The 25550-nt window shown below is 46.0% G+C and overlaps 1 protein-coding gene across 1 annotated transcript in view; it reads left to right on the top strand.

The window, feature by feature from the left end:
• sap30l (sap30-like) overlaps positions 1-22904 on the top strand; it is a 29235-nt gene extending 6331 nt beyond the window's left edge. The window contains exons 2-4 of the mRNA XM_078396861.1: positions 5278-5403; positions 16226-16324; positions 21932-22904. Coding sequence (XP_078252987.1) covers positions 5278-5403; positions 16226-16324; positions 21932-22054 — 348 coding nt within the window. The 3' untranslated portion in view covers positions 22055-22904. The remainder of the gene's footprint in view (positions 1-5277; positions 5404-16225; positions 16325-21931) is intronic.
• Positions 22905-25550: the final 2646 nt, after the last annotated feature.

Below are 25550 nucleotides of genomic sequence, written 5' to 3'. Positions count from 1 at the left end.
TGAATGCGGTAAAGTAATACCACTCCCTCAGTGATGCACAGGTGAGTGTGATTGTGGTTTAAAATGGCAGCTTGCTGTCTTGAAGATAGGCAAGCTAGCAACTGATTCTTGGTTCCTGTTGAATTACCAACAATTGCCACTTCAATAGCTCTTTGGGTGAAGAAGAACAAGCCACACTGGTGGTGTAGTATTGTGGTGCCTTACACGTGGAAGTGAGCGACATTACATAAGGTGCTTTGGAACATTGTGGGAATGGAATCATTTTGTAGCTTTAGTTTGGTTTAAAGTTACAGTGCGGAAACAGGCTCTTCGGCCCACCAAGTCTGCATTGACCAGTGATCGCCGCACATGAATACGATCCTACTACGAGGGGCAATTTACACATACACCAAGCCAATTAACCTACATACCTGCATGTCTTTGGGGTGTGGGAGGGAACCGAAGATCTCGGAGAAAACCCACGTGGTCACGGAGAGAACGTACAAACGCCGTATATACAGCACCCATAGTCGGGGTCGAACCCGGGTCTCCGGCGCTGTAAGGCAGCAACTCTACCACTGTGCCACCTGGTCCAAATATGAAGCTTTGGCCTAAAGGTTCCAGGTGGATGTAAATACCACCTTTCCCAGGGAATAATTATAATCTGGAGCACTGTGAAGGGATGGAAGAAACAGACTTATTTAGGGCCTTCATGGTAACTGGATAGGCACTATGGAGGGAATACGTAGTATGGTTATGGGGAAACAAGCAGGGAAATGGTATTGACATGATTGTGCTCCATTAGTTGTTCGGCTGAGAATTGTCATTTCCTACTGTGACGTGCCAATTCTATGCATCTGTGATAAGTTGACCAAAGATCAAACGGTCCAAATTTGAATACGGATCATTTATATTGGTACTTCTTCAGTACTGAGCATTACCTGCTCAGCAAGTAAAATATCTCTAAACTGAAAAGTTTGGGGAATTTCCCAATGTCAAATTCTCCAATGTCAAATTCTGTGCCCAAATTTTCTCACTGTTCATTATTTTTGGGTAAAGTACCTGCTTCAGTGAGTGAAGCTGCCAATTAATTACTGTGAGTTTGACTCTTTAAATGGTGTGGCATCTTGAAGTTCTGCTTCCAAGTGTGGTGCTCATTACACTGCCTACTATTACAGGAGCATGTTGTTAGATTAAACCTACAAAGAAGAGAAAATTGGACTTTTGACGATATGTCTGTGTTTGCTTGCATGGAATACCATGGGTGTTATAGTACTTGTTCAATGTCGTGCTTGCAGGCTATGGCTTTGATTCCACAGTTTTACATATCTCCATCTTTGTTACTTCCTCTTGCCCAACAACCTGCCATCTTCAGATTGATTGTATTGGGAGGTGGGGGGTAGAAAGCTGGAAAAGAGGGCAAAGCCTACCCATTCCCTCCACAGATGCTGCCTTATCCCCTACGTTCCTCCAGCAAGTTGTTTTTTGGTTTTAATTTGAGTGTATGTTCTCTTTGGTTTTGAAATAGTACTGAATTATTTCCAGCACGCTTAAAAGTAGCACAATTCAAATCATACATTGCTGGGCTAATGATACATTCTCCTGAACTCCCAGTTCCTTTCTGGTTTCTGGTTGTCTTTGCCTCCTGAATCAGTTTCCTCCTTTCAGCATGAAGCATGCTTCGTGGTTTGTTGGTAGGCAGGCTCGCATCCCTGACTTGTACTTGTGTTTTCATCCAAAGCCCTGCTACCGATGTCGTGAGAAAGGTGAAGATCTTATATTGGCTGCACATTTCGTTGATTGCTTTGTGCAGATTTGAAAGTTGCGAGAAGCTTTATGGAAGGCTCTCAAATTAGCAATCGTCTTTTTAACGTGTGTGTGTGTGTGTGTGTGTGTGTGTAAAGGTATAGTGCATCATAAGCTACAGGGGCCTTAGTTTGCTTCGAGTTTTGGGTAGTTCTTTTTCCAAATACGCAGTTCCCTTGCCTAAGTTCACCAAACATAGGAAAGTACGACACAGGATCAGGCCCTAAGGCCCACAATGTCTGTGCCTCCATATCCATGTGCCGATCGAAAAGCCTCATCCTACCTATCTTACCTGCCTCCACCACCACCTCCTGGCGGCATGTTCCAAGTACTAAACCACTCTGTTTAAATAAAACTTGCCCTAATGGTGCGATGGAATATTTAGCTGAGTAGAGTTGCTGATTTGTATCACCAGAAACCTTGGATCAATCCCGACAACGGGTGCTGTCCATATGGAGTTTGTGCGTTCACCCCATGCACTGTTTGGATATTCTCCAGGTGCTCCAGTTTCCTCCCACATTCCAAAGACGTGTAGGTTTGCAGGTTAATTGGATACACTGGGATTTAGAAGGATGAGAGGAGATCTTACCGAAACGTATAAGATTATTAAGGCGTTGGACACGTTAGAGGCAGGAAACATGTTCCCAATGTTGGGGGAGTCCAGAACAAGGGGCCACAGTTTAAGAATAAGGGGTAGGCCATTTAGAACTGAGATGAGGAAAAACCTTTTCAGTCAGAGAGTTGTGAATCTGTGGAATGCTCTGCCTCAGAAGGCAGTGGACGCCAATTCTCTTAATGCATTCAAGAGAGAGCTAGATAGAGCTCTTAAGGATAGCGGAGTCAGGGGGTATGGGGAGAAGGCAGGAACGGGGTACTGATTGAGAATGATCAGCCATGATCACATTGAATGGCGGTGCTGGCTCGAAGGGCCGAATGGCCTCCTCCTGCACCTATTGTCTATTGTTAATTGGCGTTTGTTAATTGTCCCTACTGTGTTGGATAGAACTAGCGTCTGGGTGATCACTGGTCCACACTGTATCACTAAACTAAATATCTCGTAATAAAAAAGCCACAGAGCCCTCTTTGAACATTCACACTCTCATCTTAAAGCTGTGCTCTCCAGTCTGACAGAAGGTTGTGATTGTCTACCCTAGCTATACCTTTCATAATTTCATATACTTTTATCAGGTCTCCCCTCAACCTCCGGCGTTCCGGAGCAACCAATCCAAGAAGCCAGGCTCGCGTTGGCAAGAGCCGCACTAATAGATGTAGGAATGCATGTGACTAGGTAGGGATTTGGCTCACGGCCATAGGGGACTGTCAGTCTTTTGTCTCCACTGATGAGCCTGTCCTTCCAATGCTCCTCGTGGTTCGCATTGAAGTGTGATGTTTGCTGAGCTATTTCAATGATGCGAGTGCAGTGGACAACTGTCAGACACAGGTCCACCACCGATATTCTGGCAAGTGATGGTCCGTCCGATGCCACCACCTTTAATCCGTTCAAAATCACAAGAGCGCACTTAAACGACCCCCCCCCCCCCACCTTGGAACCCTTCCCAAAAACGTGGCGCATTGCATCGATGCCAACCTATTCACCAATCTATACTATTTCTGTTTCCCTGTACGGGGGCCGAATCCTTCTGTGCCTTGAGGAAAACACACAGTGCTGAACGACCTTGATCACTGCGCTCAAGATTCCACTACCTGCAGTTCCTTCTTTACTTTTAGTTTAGTTTAGAGATACGGCGTGTAAACAAGCCCACAGAGTCCATGTAACCATTCACACTGAAGCCAAGTAACCTGCAAACCAGTATGTCTTTGGAGTGTGGGAGGAAACCGAAGCACTGGGAGATAACCCAAGCGGTCACAGGGTGAACGTACAAACTCCGTACCCACAGCACCTACAGTCAGGAGCGAACCCCGGTACCCACAACAGCTCTACCACTGTGCCGCTGTCCTTTGACTGACTCTCAGCATTACCTTGTAATGCTTTTGTGCTTCTCTGTACAGTTTTCCCTTAGGTTTTTAATCCTGCCAATACCCACACTCTCATCATGTCAAGTGAAAGAAAATGTTTCTTCTGAATCTCCCGTTGGGTTACTTTTTTCTGATAATGTGCTATTGTTGGCTTTCTGTTTCACACTTTCTTTTGCAAGTGTAAATAGTCTTCAGTACGTACAACGTCGATACTTTTTCATAATTTTAAAGACCTTTGCCAGGTAATGCTTTGGCCTTTCTTTCTCCCTCTACCGCAAGCCCCCGTCTAGGTCGTGAGGCTTTGAGTTTAGCGATACAGCGGGGAAACAGTTCCTTCAGCCCACTGAGTTCACGCTAGTTCCACGTTATCCCACTTTCTCGTCACTTGCTGCAGAGGACAATTAACCTACAAACCGGCACGTCTTTGGGACGTGGGAGGAAATCTGTGGTGAATCTGTGGAATTCGTTGCCACAGATGGCTGGCTGTGCTGGCCAAGTCATTGGGTATTTTCAATACAATACAATACGATACAATACAATATATCTTTATTGTCATTGTACAGGGGTACAACGAGATTGGGAATGCGCCTCCCATACGATGCAATAAATTAATTAGCTAGTCAGTATTAAACAACCCAATGAAACAAATTAGAACAGTTTTAAAACAGAATAAAGTGCAAGTAGATCTGTGCCGGTTCACTGTGCGAGTGAACAGTGCAAAGTGCGAGTGAACTAGAAGTTCACGAGATTGCTAGGTTGTTCATTAGTAAGGGCGTCAAAAGTTATGGTGAGAAGGCAAGAGTACGGGGTTGAGAGGGGAAAATAGATCAGCCATGATCAGAGGACATAGCCGAATAGCTTAGTTCTGCTCCAGTTTTAGAGATACAGCATGGAAACTGGCTCTTCGGCCCACCGAGTCTGTTTCGATCAGAGATCACCCTTACACTAGTTCTATCCTACACACTGGGAGCAATTTACAGAAGCCAATTAACCTACAAACCTGCACATCTTTGGAATATGAGGGAAAACCGGAACACCCGGAGAAGGGTTGAAGAATGCTTCCGACTTGAAACGTCAGCTACTTGCTTTTACCAGAGATGCTGCCGGACCCAATGAGTTACTCCAGCATTTAGTGTCTACCTTCATACCCGGAGAAGACCCACGTGGTCTCCAAAGACGTACTGGTTAATTGACTGGGTAAATGTAAATTTGTCCCTAGTGTGTGTGTAGGATAGTGTTAATGTGTGGGGATCGTTGGACGGTGCGGACTTGGTGGGCCGAAGGGCCTGTTTCCGCGCTGTGTCTCTAAATCTAAAAAAAATAAAATCTAAACATGCAAACTCTACACTGACAGCAACCGGGCTCAGGATCTTGTCTCTGGCGCTGCTGGGCAGCAGGTCCACCAGCTGTGCCACAGTGCTGCCCCATTGCCTGTTCATTCTCTCCTAATGCAAGCAACCTCACATTGGTTATTCGTTATTGTAACATAGGATTTTTTTGACATTTATTTTTCAGGTCCGACATTTGTACATATGCGACTTCCACAAAGGGTTCATACAAAGTGTGCGAAACAAGAGAAAGAGGAAGGGTAGTGATGATGATGGAGGTGATTCGCCAGAACTCGAAGCCGAATCTCCAGAGGTAAACACGTGCGGTATCAGTATCTCATTTACCGATGAATGTTGTAGTTGTTTTAACAAATCTATATGTCCTTTCCTCCAATATGCTGCTTTAAATTTTCTATTTGAGTTTTAAGCACTGCGGCGCAAAGGTAGAGTTGTTATCTTGCAGAGCCAGAGATACGGGTTCGATCCTGACCATGGGTGCCGTCTGTATGGAGTTTGTACGTTCTCCCGGTGGTGACCATGTGGGTTTTCTCTGGGTGCTCTGGTTTCCCCCCACATTCGAAATATGTACAGATTTGTAGGTTAATTGGTTTGTGAAAATTGTAAATTGTTCCTAGTGTGTAGGATAGTGTTAGTGTCCGGGTGATTGCTGGTTGGCACTGACTCGATGGGCGAAGGGCCTGTTTCCATGCTGTATCTCTAAACTAAACAAATTTCCTTGGGCTACTGAGGCTTTCCTAAGGTTACTGATTCCATAGTAACACAAGATAAAGAAAAGAAGTAGCCATTTAGCCCAACGAATTTGTTCAAAATTATGCAAAGTGATTGAAATAGGTGAAAGAGAAAGGGTTTTGATTTTTTTTCCTCCTGTCCCCTTCCACTTGTATCCCTTCCCCTGGCTTCACATTTCACGCCTCTTCTCTCCATATCTCACAGCCTTTTGACATATTTTCACCTCTGACCTTTTGTTCACCCATCTGCCAATTACCCTCTCTCCCCGCACCTGTATCCACCTATCACTTGCCAGGCTTTGTCCCCCCCTCTCTTCCTGCTTTCTTCCCCCCCCCCCCACTCCAATCAGTCTGAAGAAGGGTCCAGACCTATCCATGGCCTCCAGAGATGCTGCCTGACCCGTTGAGTTACTCCAACACTTTGTTCCTTCCCCTCATCCGACATCGATGTAGGCAGGTGCTTGCTGGCATATGAACCGGTTTTATTCCTGAAACCTGTTCATATGTTAATTAGTTTGCAAATTGGAGCAGGTTTCCGGCATCAACTTCTTTGTCACTGACACTTCTTTGTCTCCTTGTTTAGCGTGGCCAATATGCCTTCAGCGTGTAGCTTCTTTGACGTGTTCAAACCAAGCCCCGAGTCACTGATCTGCCCTCTGTGTCCACAGTCATCAGCTAGTCGTCTGTGCCCATGAACACTGATCCGCCCTTGGTGCCCAAAGTCGTTTACCTGCACCTCTACGTCTCTGAACTTAACGCGACCTGTCACATCCACTCAGCTGTCACGGTCTCATTGTTCATGTGTTTTTAAAAAAAATTGCTCTATGTTGTAACATCAACGTTAACGCCCACACTAGGAAATGATTGAAGAATTGGTTTAGTTCAGAGATACAGCGTGGAAACTGGCCCTTCGGCACACTGTGTACGCGCCAATCAGCGATCACCCATATACTAATTCTATCCTACATGCAAGGGGCAATTTGTGGAAGACAATTAACCTACAAATCTGCACATCTTTGGGATGTGGGTGGAGACCCCAAGAAAACCGGGTCTGGCTGTATGGGTCTGTTCTCCCTGAGACTACGTTGGTTTTCTCCGGGTGCTCTGGTTTCCTTCCACATCCCAAAACTGCGCAGATTTGTAGGTTAATTTGCTTCTGTAAATTGCCCCTAAAGTGTAGGATAGAAGTAGTGTACAGGGTGATTGCTGGCCGGCGTCGACTTGGTGGGCTGAAGGGCCTGTTACTCTAAACTAAACTAAAACCCACATGGTCACAATGAGAACGTACGAACTCTGTACAGACAGTCCCCTTAGTCAGGATTAGGTCAGGTGAGGCATCAACTCTACTGCTGCACCACCGTGCCGCCCCGTAATAAAGACGCACATTTTTCAGAAGTTCAAATGTGCTAGGCTTTGCACCTTGGATGTTCGTATATCGGAGACTAGACACATATACAGAGAGAATACCAGTATAGTGAGTAGCTGGGGTCCATACATGGCTCCTTTGGAACTTCACTTGGAACTCAAAGGCTCAATTATTACTGCGCTCCGTTCTCGATCAGCAAATTTTAAATCCATGCCAGTTTATTACCTCTATCCCATGTGTTTACCTTTGCACAGTACGTTATGGGCCTTTATCAAAGATTTTAGAATTCTTTGCCTCGGACGGTGGTGGATGCCAAGTTTAGTTTTAGAGATACAGCGCGGAAACAGGCCCTTCTGACCACCGAGTCCGCGACGCCCAGCGATCCCCGCACGTTAACACTCCTACACACACTAGGGACAATTTACACTTACACCAAGCCGATTAACCTAAAAACCTGTACGTCTTTGGAGTGTGGGAAGAAACTGAAGATCTCAGAGAAAACACACGCGGGCGCGGGGAGAACTTACGAACTCTGTACAGACAGCACCCGCAGTCGGGATGGAACCTGTGTCTCTGGCGCTGGAGGCGCTGTAAGGCAGCAACTCTACTGCTGCACTTAAGTCATTGAGTTGCCATTGAGATTGACGTGTTCTCGATTAGTAAGGGCGTCAAAGCCATGGGGAAAAGGCTGGAGAAAGGGGTTGAGGGGGGAAAATACAGCCATGATCAAATGGTGCAGCAGACTCGATGGGCCAAATGGCCTAATTCTGTACCTATGTCTTGTGGTCTATTTTCTAAAATTCCAAATGCTGTGCACCACATTTAAAATTCTATGAATCCATCTACCTACCTCTACCTTAAGTATATTCTAAGTCTGCTTTACTGACCTTTAAGGAAGAGAGTTACATAGATACATGTATCTCTGAGAGATGACATTTTGCCCAATTTGTCGTTAACGGTTAACTCTTTATTTTTAAATGGTGGTGTATAGTACAGATTCTTCCCTTGGGGGAAACATCCTTTCCACGCCCATTCTATCCAAATCCTTTAGGATCTTAAATAGAGTCAGAGAGCAATGGTGTGGTAACAGGCCCTTTGGCCCAACTTGCCCACACCAGCCAACATCTCCCAGCTACACTAGTCCCACTAGCCTGCACTTGGGCAATAAGCCTCCAAACCTGTCCTATCCATGTACCTGTCCAACAGTTTTTTAAATGTTCAGTAAATTCTCCTCACACGCTTCTAATTTCCAACAGATACAGGCCTGGTTTATCCAACTTTTCCATATGACAACCCACCCATTCCAGGAATTGGTCTAGTAAACCTTTTTCTGAACTGCTTCCAATGCATTAACATCTTTCCCGGTATGACATCGAAGAGTGGACCACAGGAACACGCCCTTCAGCCACAATGTCTGCCGAACATGATGCCAAGTTCAACTCATCTCCTCTGCTCGTGTGCCCTCTCTTCCCTGCCTATCCATGTGCCTATTGAAACGCCTCTGAAATGCAGCTATCATATCTGCCTCTATCACCCCCGGCAGCAGATTCCAGCCATCCCATCTCCCTCCATGTTAAAATAAAACTTGCTCTGAAGAAGGGTTCGAACCCGAAACGTCACCCATTCATTTTCTCTAGAGATGCTGCCTGACCCTCTGAATTACTCTAGCGTTTTGTGTCTATCTTCAGTATAAACCAGCATCTGCAGTTCCTTCCTATACCATGCTTCTTAGCTGATGCTCTGCAATCTTGGCAGCATTCTGGTAAACATATCCCTCTTCAAGCCCCCATGTCCTTCCTGTAGTTGAGCCACCAGAACTGCACACAATTCACCCATTTTTCCAGTAAGATCAATACCGAAATCGGGACTAGATGTAGTCTTACCTGCGGCTTGAACAACTGGTGCACCTACTCTCCTTTTGCTTTAATTGCCCCGCATTAAATAACAATGTTATTAGTTTACCAACTTACTTGCTGCATCTACATTAGTCTTTGGCGAATTGTGCACTGGGGGACCAGAACTAGGGTATCACGGTGAAGCAACTGGTGGAGCCACTACCTCATAGTGCCAGAAATCCGGGTTCGATCCTGCCATCAAGTGCTGTGTGTGTGGCGTTTGCACGTTCTCCTTGTGTCCACGTGGGTTTCCTCCGTTCCCTCCCGCATCTTAAAGAGACGCAGATTTATAGCTTAATTGGCTTCTGTAAAATGGCCCCGAGTGCGCAGGGAGTGGATGATAAAGTGAAATAACAGACATAGAAACATAGAAAATAGGTGCAGGAGTAGGCCATTTGGCCCTTCGAGCCTGCACCGCCATTCAATATGATCATGGCTGAGCATCCAACTCAGTATCCCGTACCTGCCTTCTCTCCATACCCCCTGATCCCTTTAGCCACAAGGGCCACATCTAACTCCCTCTTAAATATAGCCAATGAACTGGCCTCAACTACCTTCTGTGGCAGAGAATTTCACAGATTCACCACTCTGTGCAAAAAAACGTTCTCGTTTCGATCCTAAAAGACTTCCCCCTTATCCTTAAACTGTGACCCCTTGTTCTGGACTTCCCCAACATCGGGAACAATCTTCCTGCATCTAGCCTGTCCAACCCCTTAAGAATTTTGTAAGTTTCTATAAGATCCCCCCTCAATCTTCTAAATTCCAGCGAGTACAAGCCGAGTCTATCCAGTCTTTCTTCATATGAAAGTCCTGCCATCCCAGGAATCAATCTGGTGAACCTTCTCTGTACTCCCTCTATGGCAAGAATGTCTTTCCTCAGATTAGGAGACCAAAACAACTGGCGTGAAGGGGTCAACGATAACCGGTGAGGACTCGGTGGGCCAAAGGACCTGTTTCCATATGGACACAATTTGGCGGAGTGAATCAACGGCTCACGCAGCAACTCTGGAGAAAGGGGATGGGTGATGTTTTGGGTCGGGAGCCTTCTTCAGCCCGTTCCTATGCTGTAGCTCCTGAACTTTAAAAAAATCCATCCGTGTTCTATAATCTCTCACCATTTACATATTGTTTTTCGCTCTTCATGCCAAAGTGTAAAACTTTTTTTCCACATCGTCCTCCATTTTCCATATTCTTTTCCCACTCACTCAGCCTATCCATATCCCTTTGTAACTTTGTTGTGTCCCATGTCCTTATTTTTGCTACTTTGTGCTATCGGCAAATTTTGCAAATATTCTTTCCGTGCTTTCATGGAAGCTATTTAAGTAAATGGAGGTTAATTGTTGCCTCTTGTCAACCGGATAAAAAAAGATTAATTTGTATCTGTGCCAAGACCTTAAACAATGTCGAGTGTGCTGCCAGTTAATCAGAGCAACTCTTGCAGAGAGCACTAGTTTATTCCAGTATAGCTCTTCAAGTTTTAGAGTTGCATCCTAATAAAGGATTAGGCTGAACACACATTGCTCCTTTGTGTAAAATTAATCTGAATCGTGATATTTCTAAATAGCAGATAAAAGTGGCAAGTGATTTGGAAGAGTTATGGGGAAGACATTCTGCGTTTTAGTTGCTCTTTTTATTCTGAATTAGCAGTTAGGGGATTAAAGTGTCACCCCCTGTGACATGTGCACAAAATTGAAGGTCGACTTTCTGACAGGCGAGGGAGGGATTGCAGCAGTAACAATCAGGAAAATAGAAAGTGCGATTTCAGGTTTGCTACATCTGCGGTTTTTGTTTTGTTTGTCATTCACTTTTTTTAAAGCAGAAAATACTGGAAACACTGAGCAGATAAGTTAACATCTGTAGAAAGAGAGACAAATGTTAATATTTGGCTTCAAAGCCTCCTCGGATGGGGGAGGGGAGGGGGAGGGAGAGAAAACTAGAGTAGAAACACAGAACTGCAGATTGGGGAGGCGCAGTGGTGCAGCGGTAGAGTTGCTGCCTAAAGGGCCTGTCCCACTTTAGGCGATTTTAAGGCGACTGCCGGCGACTCGGCTGTCGCCGACAGTTCGCCGGGGTGACGCGGTCATGATTGTGAGGAGTCTTCCAAAGATCGTAGTGGATCTCGGTGCGTCGCTGAGAAATCAAACGGTTTAAAATTTCTCGGCGACAGCTGGCTTGTCGCCAGGTATCGTAGCTTATTGCGGGCGCTGTCGCCTGCTGTCCCCAGGTTTGATAGGTTCTCAAGATGCATTTAGAAGCACGTAATATTAAAATAAGTAAAGTCATTTCAAAATACCATAAAAAGCTTGTGTTTAACAAATTTATTTACCGTCAGGACATTTGACAGGTAGATCGGAGGCGACAGTTTGATGGTCAGGTCAACGTGGGGATTTTCGCAATGTTTTTGGCCTCAGCCATTACATTTAAATTAATGACTTGGATGAAGGGATTGAAAGTACCATTAGCAAATTTGCAGATGATACAAAGCTGGGTGGTAGTGTGAGCTGTGAGGAAGATGCTTTACAGCGAATGCAGCGCCGTCGACTCAGGTTCGATCCTGACTACGGGTGCTGCACTGTAAGGAGTTTGTACGTTCTCCCCGTGACCTGCGTGGGTTTTCTCCGAGATCTTCGGTTTCCTCCCACACTCCAAAGACGTACAGGTATGTAGGTTGATTGGCTGGGTAAATGTAAAAATTGTCCCTAGTGGGTGTAGGATAGTGTTAATGTGCGGGGATCACTGGGCGGCACGGACTTGGTGGGCCGAAAAGGCCTGTTTCCGGCTGTATACATATGATATGATATATGATAAGATGCTATGAGGTTGCAGGGTGACTTGGACAGGTTGTGTGAGTGGGCAGATGCAGTTTAATGTGGATAAGTGTGAGGTTATCCACTTTGATGGTAAGAATAAGAAGGCAGATTATTATCTGAATGGTGTCAAGTTAGGAAAAGTGGACGTACAACGAGATCTTGGTGTCCAAGTGCATCAGTCACTGAAAGGAAGCATGCAGGTAGAGCAGGCAGTGAAGAAAGCCAATGGAATGTTGGCTTTCATAACAAGAGGAGCTGAGTATAGGAGCAAAGAGGCCCTTCTGCAGTTGTATAGGGCCCTAGTGAGACCGCACTTGGAGTACTGTGTGCAGTTTTGGTCTCCAAATTTGAGGAAGGATATTCTTCTATTGAGGGCATGCAGTGTAGGTTCACTAGGTTAATTCCCGGAATGGCGGGACTGTCATATGTTGAAAGACTGGAGCGACTAGGCTTTTATACACTGGAATTTAAAAGGATGAGAGGGGATCTTATCGAAACATATAAGATTACGTTAGAGGCAGGAAACATGTTCCCAATGTTGGCGAGTCCAGAACCAGGGGCCACAGTTTAAGAATAAGGGGGAGGCCATTTAGAACTGAGATGAGGAAAAACCTTTTCAGTCAGAGTTGCAAATCTGTGGAATTCTCTGCCCCAGAAGGCAGTGGAGGCCAATTCTCTGAATGCATTCAAAAGAGAGCTAGATAGAGCTCATGAGGATAGTGGAGTCAGGGGGTATGGGGAGAAAGCAGGAACGGGGTACTGATAGAGAATGATCAGCCATGATCACATTGAATGGTGGTGCTGGCTTGAAGGGCCGAATGGCCTACTCCTGCACCTATTGTCTATTGTCTAAAGTGGGCTCCAAACCCAGATATTCAACCCAGAAACCAGATATGCATCTCCCTTACATTTTCAAAGAATGCTCACACACATTTCACAAAAAACCACTGAACCACTTAAAAAAAAAATTTTTTTAATACAGCTATTAGTAAACTGGAAGTAAATCCGGTTTATTCCTTGTGAACACAGTGAAGCTTGGTTTTTAAGTAACCCATACAAGGTGTTATAGTTCAAAACTCTCAAGTACTTACCGACTTGTCAGTGATTTCAGCGAAAACCAGGAAGCCGGAGAAGCATTGACAGCGTGGGAATTTTCGCGATGTTTCAGAAGACGCTGTAATCTCGACCTGACTCGGCATTGTCGTCGGGTAAAAGAAAAGTTCGGTGATCTGCTACGACTTTGACAGTTGCCGGCAGTCACCAAAAAAATCACCTAAGTGGGACAGGCCCTTTACAGCGCCAGATACCCAGGTCCGATACTGACTACGGGTCCTGTCTGTACGGAGTTTGTACGTTCTGTGTAGGTTTTCTCCAGGTGCTCCGGTTTCCTCCCATACTCTGAAGACGTACAGGTTTGTAGGTTAATTGGCTTGGTATGTTTAAATTATCCCTAGTGTGTAGGATAGTGTTAGTGTGTGGGTATTTGCTGGTCGGTGCGGACTCAGTAGGCTGTAGGGCCCGTTTCCACACTGTATCTTTAAACTAAAGTAAACTGCGTTTTAGAATTTGCATTCCAATGATGGATTAGGTTGAACACACTGCTACTTTGTGTAAAATTAATCTGAGTCATGATATTTCCAAAAAGCAGATAAAAGTTGCAAGTGATTTGGAAGAGTTAAGGGAAGGATATTCTGTGATTTAGTTGCTCATTTGCTTTTGTGTTTGTGGATTAAAGTGTCACCCCAGCAACTTGCACACAATAATTGAAGGTCAACATTCTAACAGGCGAGGGAGGGAATGCAGCGTGGCAAACTAAATAAACAAAATTAAACTAAACTAAACAATAAAATCAGGAAAAAGGAAAGTGTGATTTCAGATTTATAGCATCAGCAGTTTTTTATTTTTCAATTGCTTTTGTTAAAAGCAGAAACTACTGTAAACCCACAGCAGGCAAGATGGCATCTATGGAAAGAGGAAGAGATGGTAATATTTGGGTTCAAAGATACTTTCTCAGATGTTGGGGATGGGAGAGAAAACAAGAATAGAAACAAGGAACTGCAGATGGGGGCAGCACAGAGCACAGCAGTAGAGTCGTTGCCTCACACCTCCAGAGAGACCCTGGTTCGATCCTGACTCTGGGTGCTGTCTATATTGAATTTGTACGTTCTCCCCTATGACCGCGTGGGTTTTCTCCGGGTGCTCCAGTTTCCTCCCACATTCCAAAGATGTGCAGCTCTGTAGGTTAATTGACTTCTGTAAATCGTCCTTCGTGTGTAGGATGGAATGAGTAGAAGGGTGATTGATGGTTGACGCCGACTCGGTGGGCCGAAGAGCCTGTTCCCACGCTGCATCTCTAAACTAAACTAAAACTAAGATGCTGGTTTGCAAAAGAAGGTGCAAAATGTTGCAGTAACCAGGCAGGTCAAGCAGCATTACAACAGAGGCCATGCTTATTGTCATCGTCAAGTGCTTTGGGATATTCCTGGTGGGGAAAACTGAAACAAAGTCCATTAGCAGTAATTCTGAAACACACCAGAACTAGCTCAATATCTAAATCCATAACATTATATTGGTGCAATGGCAATATTAATAAGATTTGTGGTTTAGTATCAAGGAACATAATTATTACTTTGATACGTGTTGAATGCTTCCATGATTTACTCAGGTACTTGTGCCAAAGATAAATGTTTCCAGTTCCTTGTGACCTCCTGCTACCTCAGATATGGTTTGGTTAGTGGATCTTGGGCGAGGGTATACTCGAGTTGCTTAAATGCACTCCAGTCTGCTTTATTTGCAATTCCTGTTCAAATTTGGAAGAGAAAATGCCTGCTTTTGCGAGTCATTTGGAGCTGTGGATCTGACCTTGACATTAGCTGCAAATTTTAGGAAAAAACCATCAAGTGGACTATTCATGAATAACTACATGGAAGGAAGCCATTTGCTTCCTTGTGCTCATTGAAAACAACTACCCAATTAGTCCCTCAACTGTGTTTTCCCCATGGTTCTACAAACATTCCTAATTTTATGTGGATAAACATAGATTAGTCCAGCACAGGAACAGGCCCTTTGGCCCACAATGCCTGTGCCGAACATTATACCTATTTTAAACTAATTGTTTCTGCCTGCACATGCTCCAATCCTTAAAGATCCATGTGATAAATACTGTAATTTGGCACAGAGTCGCACAGCATGGAAACAGGCCCTTCTGCCCAACTTGCCCTGCCAACCAAGATGCCCCATCTACGCTAGTCCCACCAACCCGCATTTGGCCCATATCCCTCTAATCCTTTCCTATCCATATACCTGTCCAAATGTATTTTAAATGTTGTTATAGCATTTGCCTCAACTACCTCCTCTGGCAGCGCATTCCACAGGCCCACCGCCATGTGGAAAAAGTTACCTCTCGGGTTCCTATTAAATCTTTCCCTTCTCACCTTAAACCTATTACCTCTGGTCTTGATTCGCTCAGAGATAAAACTCTGCATTTACCTTTGTTATCTTGAATATGATAACCTGTTAGCCATCTTTTAACTCATACAATATAGTTAGTGTGCAGACTTATTTCCGGCTGTAGTAATTTCCCTATTTCCAATTTCAGGATTGTTCTCTGATTCTGCCTGGTTTAACCCTTAATTTTTTTTCCTTAAAATTTCTACTCATCAGTCATCGTTTAGGCACAAGGAACTGCAGATGCTGGTTTATAAAAAAAGGTTACGTGCTGGAGTAACTCAGCGGGTCAGGCAGCATCTCTGGAAGACATGTATAGATGATGTTTCGGGTTGGGACCCTTCTTCAGCCTGACCCACTGAGTTACTTTCTGATTGCAACTGGTTAGTAGGGGTGTTCGGGGTTATGGGGAGAGGACAGGAGAATGGGGCTCAGAGGGAAAGACAGATCAGCCATGATTGAATGGCGATGTAGACCTGATGGGTCGAATGGCCTAATTCTGCTCCTATAACTTATAAACTGCGCAGCTGTTATCAGGCAACTGAATCGTCCTATCACGACCAGAGAACAGTGCTGAACCACTATCTACCTCTTTGGTGACCCTTGGACAATCATTGATTGGACTTTGCTGGCTTTACCTTGCACTAAACGTTATTCCCTTATCATGTATCTATACACTGTAAATAGATCAAATGTAATCGTGTATTGTCTTTCTGCTGCATGGTTAGTACGCAAAAAAAAGCTTTTCAATGTACCTCGGTTTCAACTAAACTGAAACTGAAAATTTCCATCTTGAGACTTCTTCGTCTGTGTTTTACGTTCTTCAGCTTAATTTAACCAAAGGACGTTCAACCTTTTGTTTTCTCAGGTCGATTTGTTTCAATTGCAAGTAAACACACTGAGGCGTTACAAGAGACACTTCAAACTACAGACCAGACCTGGCCTGAATAAAGCTCAGCTAGCTGAGGTATTGTGCACCCTAAACTATCCCTCTCCCCGTGTTTAGTAGTGCGAATAAAGTGCAAGAGGTGATGTTGACATTAGAAATGCTTCTGCAAAATAGCTATTCACTTGGGTGTAAAAATTAAACCTTATCTGACCATAAACCGAACCCAACTCCAGTCAGACGACATTTTATTTTTGTTAGTTCGCCTGATCCAAATCCAAAATATGTGTAGGAAGGAACTACAGGTGCTGGTTTATAATGACGATAGACACAAAAGTGCTGGAGTAATTCTGTGGGTAAGGTAGCATCTCTGGAGAAAAAGAATAGGTGACTCTTCGGGTTAGAACCCTTCTTCATTGGGATTGTCTTACCTGGCCATGGAGCTTGAAGCTCGCCTTTGGATCACGTCAAAATATATGTTGCAACCTCCAGTTGGCTTCGGGGAGAAGAAGGGTCTCGACCCAAAACGTGACCTATTCCTTCTCTCTCTCTCGAGATGCAGCCTGGGCTGCTGAGTTACTCCAGCATTTTGCGTCTATCTTTGGCTTGGGGGGTGGTGGCTGGCATGTGGAGAGTGCAAAACTTCCTTTGAACTACCCAATTTTTTCTTGCAAATTTTCAAGCAATTGGATTTAAAATCTGTGCGAGCTGCTCTTCACAACTGTGCACGCTTAACTCCATCAGTTCCAATTGATATGATTTTATTTTTACAGTGAGTGGGCTTTTTATTTCTTTCCTGTCGGGGGGGGGGGAGGGGAAATCTGAGTGATTTCCTTACATGAGCATGTATAATGCTCCTTACATGAACATGCTCAGTAACTGGTCCTGAGGGTGACATTCTGAAGATAATGAAGATGTATGAATTTCTTACCCAGTTACGGAAAAACAGCCCTGTTATCTTTTTGAACTTTTCCACTTTGATTTTAGTTCAGTTTAAAAATACAGAGTGGAAGCAGGCCCTTCAGCCCACTGGGTCCATGCCAACCATCGATCACCCTTTCGCACTAGTTCTATGTTATCTCACTTTTGCATCCACTCCCTACACATTAGGGGGCAATTTACAGGAGTCAACCCGCACCTCGTTGAGATGTGGGAGTAAACCGGAGCACCCGGAGGAAACCCTCGGGGTCACTGGGAGAACGCACAAACTCCATTCAGACTGCACCCGAGGTCAGGATCGAACTTGTGTCTCTGGCTTTACCAGCTGTGCCACTGTGCTGCCGGCAGTGCGGCTTTTAGTTTCAACTTGAGCAGATCAAAGGGAAGCGAACTAAGTAATCCTAGCTTACTACCCAAATATTCAACAACCTCGCTGAGTTGATGTGTCAGTGGATGTAGCTTTACCACGCTAATATGTGATCCAAGTTACAATGATAACTGAAGACTGGTTTTATAAGGCCTCGGCGATAGAAAATCCATTTGCAAAGTGGGCCTTGTTTATCTCTCAGGAAATGTCATGTATATAGTTTGGGTGAACCCTCTTGCCCCATCCCCACTAGTTAACCTCGTGGTCCATCTTTACTTTATGGTAGGAAACCCGAATACCCATTTGAACTCCACGTACTTGTGGGAAGAACTTGTAACTCCATACAGACAACAACACCAGTCAGAATCGCACCCAGGTCCACATAGCTGCAAGGCAGTAAAGGTGATTGCACCCCTCCTTCAACCCTACTTCATACTCGTTGTAGGAGCAGATAGAAAGGCCGGGCGGAGTTGGCGTTAAGTAACAGGCGATTTATTAAACCTGGTGCGCACCAGGAGACCAGTCTAAGCTGATCTCCTGAGCGTGACTTTGGTACAGCTTTTACATTCTCAGATGACAAGATTACACAGAAACTTGATTAACGGTAAAACTAGGCCTTGATTACAGAATGGAGGTTACAGAAAGACTTGGGTAACAAACTAGGTCTTGATTACAGAATAAAATGATTATCCACATCCAGCGTAGTTGGCAGTAGATCCAATTTTCTGTTACAATGATGGGCTGAAAGGAGGCGCAGGGGTAGAGTTGCTGCCCTACAGCATTTGCAGGGAGATCCGGATTCGATCCTGACAATGGGTGCCATCTGTACGGAGTTTGTGCGTTTGCTCAGAGATCTTCGGTTTCCTCCCACATTCCAAGGACGTACAGGTTTGTAGGTTAATTGGCTTGGTATAAGTATAAATTGTCCCTAATGTGTGTAGGATAGTGTTAATGTACAGGGATCGCTGGCCGGTGCCGACTCGGTGGCTGAAGGTGCCTGCTTCCGCGCTGTATCTCTAAACTAAACATGTTCAGTTAGGTTCTTGAAACTTGGGTGTCGGCAGTGTTACATCCCATGTCTCTACTTTTAGGCTTTGTCTGCGGTTCCCTATCACCACATTAGCACAATCCACATCCCTATTTACTAGTTATTAGCTCTTACTATTCTTTCCCCACTATCAACATAATTGTAACAGCCCGTGGTGATCCAAAACCCAAATTCAGATCCGTTGAATGAAATGGAGTGATTTTGTGGGTGTACTGATACCTATGCAATTGCACTGCACGTTTCATCCCACAGAGTGGAGCTATATTTCTCAGCAATTAAACTCGAAGTGAGATCCAGCACACTCTTCTTTTTGTGTATTCGTTATTTTGCTTCACAAACAGTCGTTTGTACCGCAACCTTGTCTGTTCCTCGCACAGAGGGCCAGATTCAGACCCAGGGGGGGGGGGGGGGGGGGGGGTGAAGATTTGCTTAGGAATCCAAAATTATATTTGGCATAGGGGCCTGTTGTACTTCGTGGTCCGGTACCTGTTGTACCTTTGGTGACTCTGGAAGGACCACAAGTACACTTGTGTAAAAGGTTACATTGCTGGAGCTCAACTCCAGGCTGTTTATTCCGTGGCCACCTGCATCCAGAGTGCCCGCCTAATCACACCCATCACTTATATACACAGCCATACAAAGTAGTTCTTGGATACACAAAGTAGTCCCAGCAATATCACAACATCCCCCTTGTCTTATATATTACAACATCCCCCTTGTCATATATATAAAATTGTTTTCTTTACCATTCGAGGGCTAAAATATATTTAACAAACAAAACCAAAACACCATTGCTTTTTGCAAACAAAACCAAATACACAACTAAACACAATTGCTTTTTTTCGCCATCATGGTGGTCACTCCTCTGCGGAATTTCACTCATCTCCGTGTGGTCACTCATCTCCGTGTGGTCACTCATCTCCTTGTGGTCACTCATCTCCGGGTAGTCACTCATCTCCGGGTGGTCACTCATCTCCGTGTGGTCACTCCACAGATATATACATTTATACAAAAGCATCAAATATAATACATTAAGCTTCCATTACACAGATCACCTCACAGGTCATTAAACACAAAATATTCATTTTGTTCCATATCTTCCCCTCAAGAAGACGTGCTGTGTAGATCAAACGTAGTGTAGGCTCTAGATGCTACACCACCATGATTTGCCTGCCACTGCTGGCCTCCCACTGCTGGGCTCCCACTGCTGGGTTGGCACTGCTGGGCTCCCACTGCTGGGTTGGCACTGCTGGGCTCCCACTGCTGGATTGGCACTGCTGGGCTCCCACTGCTGGGCTCCCACTACTGGGTTGGCACTGCTGGGCTCCCACTGCTGGGCTGGCACTGCTGGGCTCTCACTGCTGGGCTGCCACTGCTGTAATCGCGGTGCGATCGCGCCTCCGCTGCAGTGCGCTCTGGCCCCGCCCACAGGTGCTCCCTGGCAGCTGTCGCTCAACTTTTCGAACGCGCTGCCGCTGGCCCCGCCCACAGGTGCTCCCCGGCTCCGCCCACAGGTGCTCCCGGCAGCTGCCGCGCAATTCCAACGCGCTGCCGCTGCCTCGGGCCCAGGGCCGTCCCGACTCTACGGTCGACGCGCCTGGGTGAGTATTTAGTGCCTCAGCCTTACCGGCCACCGCACCTCCGCGGGTGGTCGGTCCCTCCGGTCGCCGCACACCTCCGTGGGTGTCGGTCTCCTCCGGGGCTCTCCCGGTTGCCGCACACCTCCGTGGGTGTCGGTCTCCTCCAGGGCTCTCCCGGTCGCCGCACACCTCCGTGGGTGTCAGCCTCCCCCGGTCGCCGCACACCTCCGTGGGTGTCGGCCTTACCGGTCGCCGCACACCTCCGTGGGTGTCGGTCTTCCCCGGTCACCGCACACCTCCGTGGGTGTCGGGTCTCCCGGTCTTTCCGGTCACCGCACACCTCCGTGGGTGTCGGGTCTCCCGGTCGCCGCACACCTCCGTGGGTGTCGGTCTCCTCCGGGGCTCTCCCGGTCGCCGCACACCTCCATGGGTGTCGGTCTTCCCCGGTCACCGCACACCTCCATGGGTGTCGGGTCTCCCGGTCTCCTCCGGTTGCCGCACACCTCCATGGGTGTCGGTCTTCCCCGGTCACCGCACATCTCCGTGTGTGTCGGGTCTCCCGGTCTTCCCCCCCGCGAAACAGTCGCAGGCTTCTAATCTCGGGCCTACACAGGTGCTGGGGCGCGACGTGGGCCTACACGCACCGCCCTCAGCAGCTTGCAGCGTCACGTCGGCAACTCGGCGCCGACTACTGAGCAGGTAACTATACCAACTCACACTGGCTCTGTCGGGATGCACTCCAAACGTCCCGTACCGAGCTGGAAACTTTTCTTTGTTTTGTTTCCCTTCAGGGCTTTTTTTTCTTCTTTTTAACCTTTTCTGCTCGGGCATGCTTCATTCCCTCCCTAGGCGAAACACCAAGCTGCTGCCACCATGTTGTACTTCGTGGTCCGGTACCTGTTGTACCTTTAGTGACTCTGGAAGGACCACAAGTACACTTGTGTAAAAAGGTTACATTGCTGGAGCTCAACTCCAGGCTGTTTATTCCGTGGCCACCTGCATCCAGAGTGCCCGCCTAATCACACCCATCACTTATATACACAGCCATACAAAGTAGTTCTTGGATACACAAAGTAGTCCCAGCAATATCACAACAGGGCCAATTATGGAAAGGCTATCAAGGCCGAATCGTGAAAGGCTTGGATAGAGTGTATGTGGAGAGGATGTTTTCACTAGTGAGAGACTCTAGGACCAGGAGGTCGTAGCCTCAGAATTAAAGGATGTTCCTTTAGGAAGGAGATGAGAAGGAATTTCTTTAGTCAGAGGGTGGAGAATCTGTGGAATTCTTTGAAGCAGAGATAGATAGATTCTTGATTAGTGCAGGTGTCAGAAGTTATTGTTGTACATCGTGGTCCGTTGTTATGACTCTGGAATGACCACAAGTACACGTATTTAAGGGTTTGAAAGCCGAGCATAAATCCAGGCTCTGTTTATTTCATGGCCACCTGGAACCAGAGTGCCGGCCAATATTACGTCATTCTCATATATACATGTTGCTACGTGGGCAAACAAAATAGTCCTTGTGATATAACAAAATAGTCCTTGCAATATCACAACAGTTATGGGGAGAAGGCAGGAGAATGGGGTTAGGAGGGGTAGATCAGCCATGATTGAATGGTGGAGTAGATTTAATGTGCCGAGTGGCCTAATTCTGCTCCTGTCACTTATGACCTTATGAGATGAACTTCAAATGTGATATTATGACATTGTCCGAGTAAATTTTTTTTTGTTTTTTTCGAAAACTTCTTTTCCAGACAATCAGTCGTCATTTTAGGACCATTCCAGTCAATGAGAAGGAAACTCTAGCCTATTTTATCTACATGGTGAAGAATGACAAAATCAGGCATGATCAGAAACCAGACGGCAGCATTCACTGAAACGGACATTATCTGTGCTCTTCTTGATCACACGAACACACAGTGACAAGAGTTCCACTTCTAAAGTCAGTTGTATTTAAGTATTTTATTGTTTAAAAGCATCGGCTAAAATTGGCATGTTTTTTTCATAAAGTTCATTTCTGATTTATTTTTTCCCCCCCAGTCTCAGTTTTAATGTCTAGAGTATGTTATAGTTAAATAAGAGCTATAGAAAAGCAAAGTTCCCTTTCATGCATTTTTATTCTTGTACAAAGTCCAGCTCTGAAGGAGAATTTGATTCTTTTAAAAACGGGGCTCTTGCATTTGTAAGGGGTGGGAATTGCTCTAAATGTTTCTGTCCCTTTCTAATGGAAGCCGCTTGTGGCTACGACCCAGCGTCTCTCCGCGTGCCCAAGATGGACAATGTTGCCAAGCTGCGGCAGGACATATGTGCGTGTAGGATCTCCACACACCTCCTCCTACGTTTTGATAACATGGGCTCTAAAGGGACGTTTCAGCAGGGAAACCGGGGCTCTGGAAAACGAAGGCGTACCATCAAATTTTGTAGTGCTTATTAGTCCTTTCTTTGCGCTGTTAAACATTTATCATTGTGGGAAGTGAAACACTGTCCTGTCTGCAATATGGTGATCGATTGTAAAGTTTCAACTTTTGTGTGCACCGGAATTCTCTTAAGATTGATTTACAGTGTTAATATTTTTCCCTGTGCATATAAATATATAATGTATTGTACAGTGACACACAGAATTTTTTAATGTTTACATTGGTCATCTTCATAGGGTGTGGTTGCGAAGGTATAGGACTGTTACAACTGTACCTTTAAGACATTGTCGATTTTTGCATTAAACAAATGTGCACAATTTCTCCGCTATTGGTTACTCGGCAAAAGGTCGTAGATGTTAATGTTAAATTTAAAGCGTTCGTTGTTGGTCCTTTCACATGCATTCAGTTCCTTCAAATTGCACAGAGGTGAATCTCCAAAAGAATCTCTTTTAGTTTATTGTTACGAAAACAGTGAAAAGCTTTTGCGTGCTAACCAGTCACTGGAAAGACAGTGCATGATTTCAATCGAGCCAACCACAGTGTAGATACGTGATCAAGGGAATAACGTTTAGTGCAAGATGAAGTCCAGTAAAGTCCGATTAAACCTAGTCTGAGGGTCTTCAATGAGGTAAATAGTACCACATTGGTGATAGGATGGCTCAGTTGCCTGATAACAGCTGGGAAGAAACTGTTCCTGAATCCGGAGGTGTGCGTTTTCACATTTCTGTACTTCTTGCCTGATGAGTGAGACTTGTCCTTGGTTATGCTGGTGGCCTTGCCAAGGTAGCGTAAGGTGTAATTGGAGTCCGTGGAAGGGAGGTTGGTTTGTGTGATGGTCTGGGCTGCGTCCACAATTCTCTACACTTTCTTACGGTCTTGGATTAAGCTGCTCTCAAACCACGCTGTGGTGCATGAGGTGCTTTCTATGGTACATAAGAAAATAATATTGGTGCAAATGGAGAATGAGCTGCAAAGTGTAGTTACCTTACAGTGGTACATGCAGCCTGAATATGTGCCTTTTGTATGACATGAGAGACAACATTATTTGCCCAGGGTCATCAACTCTATTACAATTTCAACTGAATATTCTTGGAACATTTTCAAAATAGGCTAAGAAAAGACTCCCTCTCAAGGCATTGATTCATGTTGGGGGTAGGGGGCGGCATGGTGGAGCAGCTGGTAGAGCTGCTGCCACTGCGCCAGAGACCCGGCCTCGATCCTGACCTCGGGTGGTGTCTGTGTAGAGTTTGCACGTTGTCTCTGCGATCCTGTGGGTTTCTTCCAGCTGCTCAGTTATCCTCCTACATCCCAAAGGCGTGCACGTTTGTAGGTAAACTGGCCTCTGTAAATAGTCGGGAGTGGGTGAGAAAGTGGGATAACATAGAACGAGTGTCAATGGGTTGATGGTTGCCGTGGACTCGGTGGGCCAAAGAGCCCGTTTTCATGTTGTATCTCTAAGTTAAACCAAACTACTGTGAACCATGGTTATTAGCGTTGACAGGCCAGTTGATATGGCCTTATTAGCTGATCATAACTCGGATAGTCTGAGAATCAAACCTGGGTTCCCAGCCTTTTTCTCCAGTGATGCTGCCTGGCCCACTGAGTTACTCCAGCAATGTGTCTACGTCTGGCTTTCTCTAAGATGAGTTGTAGCAGCTTTTTTGCTCCTCTTGAAATACATCTACAGAACAGAATACAGAATAGCTTTATTGTCATTTGTTTTACCGAACGAAATTAATTTGCCAGCAGTCACAGAGCCAAAAAACAAAAAACACAAGACACACGACCCCAACACAAACATCCATCACAGTGACTCCAAACACCCCCTCACTGTGATGAAAGGCAAAAAAACTTCCTCTCTCTTCCCCCATGCCCCTCCCACGGACAGACAGCTCGACCCCTACCGAGGCGACCGACCCGCACAGCCCCCGCAAGGAGATGGGAGGACCCGCGGCCGAGTCGCACCGGGCGCTGTTAAGTCCCACGGCCGAGCCGCACCGGCGATGGTAAGTCCAGTGGCCGAGCCGCACCGGGCGACGGTAAGTCCCGCAGCCGAGCCGCGCCGGGCGCTGTTAAGTCCCGCGGCTGAGCCTCGCCCCGAGGAAGAGACCTAAAAAAAGAAAGATTTCCCCCACCCCACACACCCCCCCCACATATACACAGCCAAAAACAAACCACCCCAACACCAACACACAAACAAAAAAGGAAAAGGGACAAACAGACTGCCAGCGAGCCGCAGCCATTACGGCGCCACCACACGTGACCAGCACGTGTGCTAGTAAAGAGAGGATTCCAGAATATGATTGTCATTCATATGTCCTGAAATGTAACAATGAAATTCTTACTTGCAGCAGTACAACAGATGTGTAACTGGTACAGGTCCACCACCATTTTCCAGCAACTGGTGGCACGGCACCACCTTTAATCCAGACAAAATTACCAGAGTGCACTTGAAATCCCCCCTGAAGTCCCCCTTGAAAATATGGTGCCTAGGGTGGGTGAGGCGGCCGATCTAAACCTCATTGGGACTTCTGCGCCGATCGGCGGGCGGATGGAATTTGCCCCCTGCAGCCGGGGCTCTGGAACTCCAGCCCGGTCAGAGCCGGCAGATCCATTCACATGACCAACTTCTGATGTCGACTTTGCGGGCCAGTATCACGGCCCCTTAGTGGTCTTGGCGGACCGTTCCAGTACCGTTGGACTCCTCTCGGAGACCGTGACCTCTGTTGGACTGGCAAAACAGTTAATCCAGAAAGGCTCCAGAACCAAGGATGCCAGAAAACTGGTGGTTTGGTAGGCAGATGGTTGGACAAAGGCCAGTGATGGAAAAACAGAAGGTGTGAGACACGAGAATTGAGAAAGATTCCCGACCCGAAACGTCACCTTTCCATGTTCTCCAGAGATGCTGCCTGACCCGCTGAGTTAGTCCAGCACTCTGTGAAACGTCACTTCTCCA

Source organism: Rhinoraja longicauda, chromosome 3, assembly GCF_053455715.1.
Source record: "Rhinoraja longicauda isolate Sanriku21f chromosome 3, sRhiLon1.1, whole genome shotgun sequence".
Lineage (NCBI taxonomy): Eukaryota > Metazoa > Chordata > Chondrichthyes > Rajiformes > Arhynchobatidae > Rhinoraja > Rhinoraja longicauda.
The sequence above is the reverse complement of the archived record's forward strand: the minus strand, read 5'-3'. Positions and strand labels throughout refer to the sequence as shown.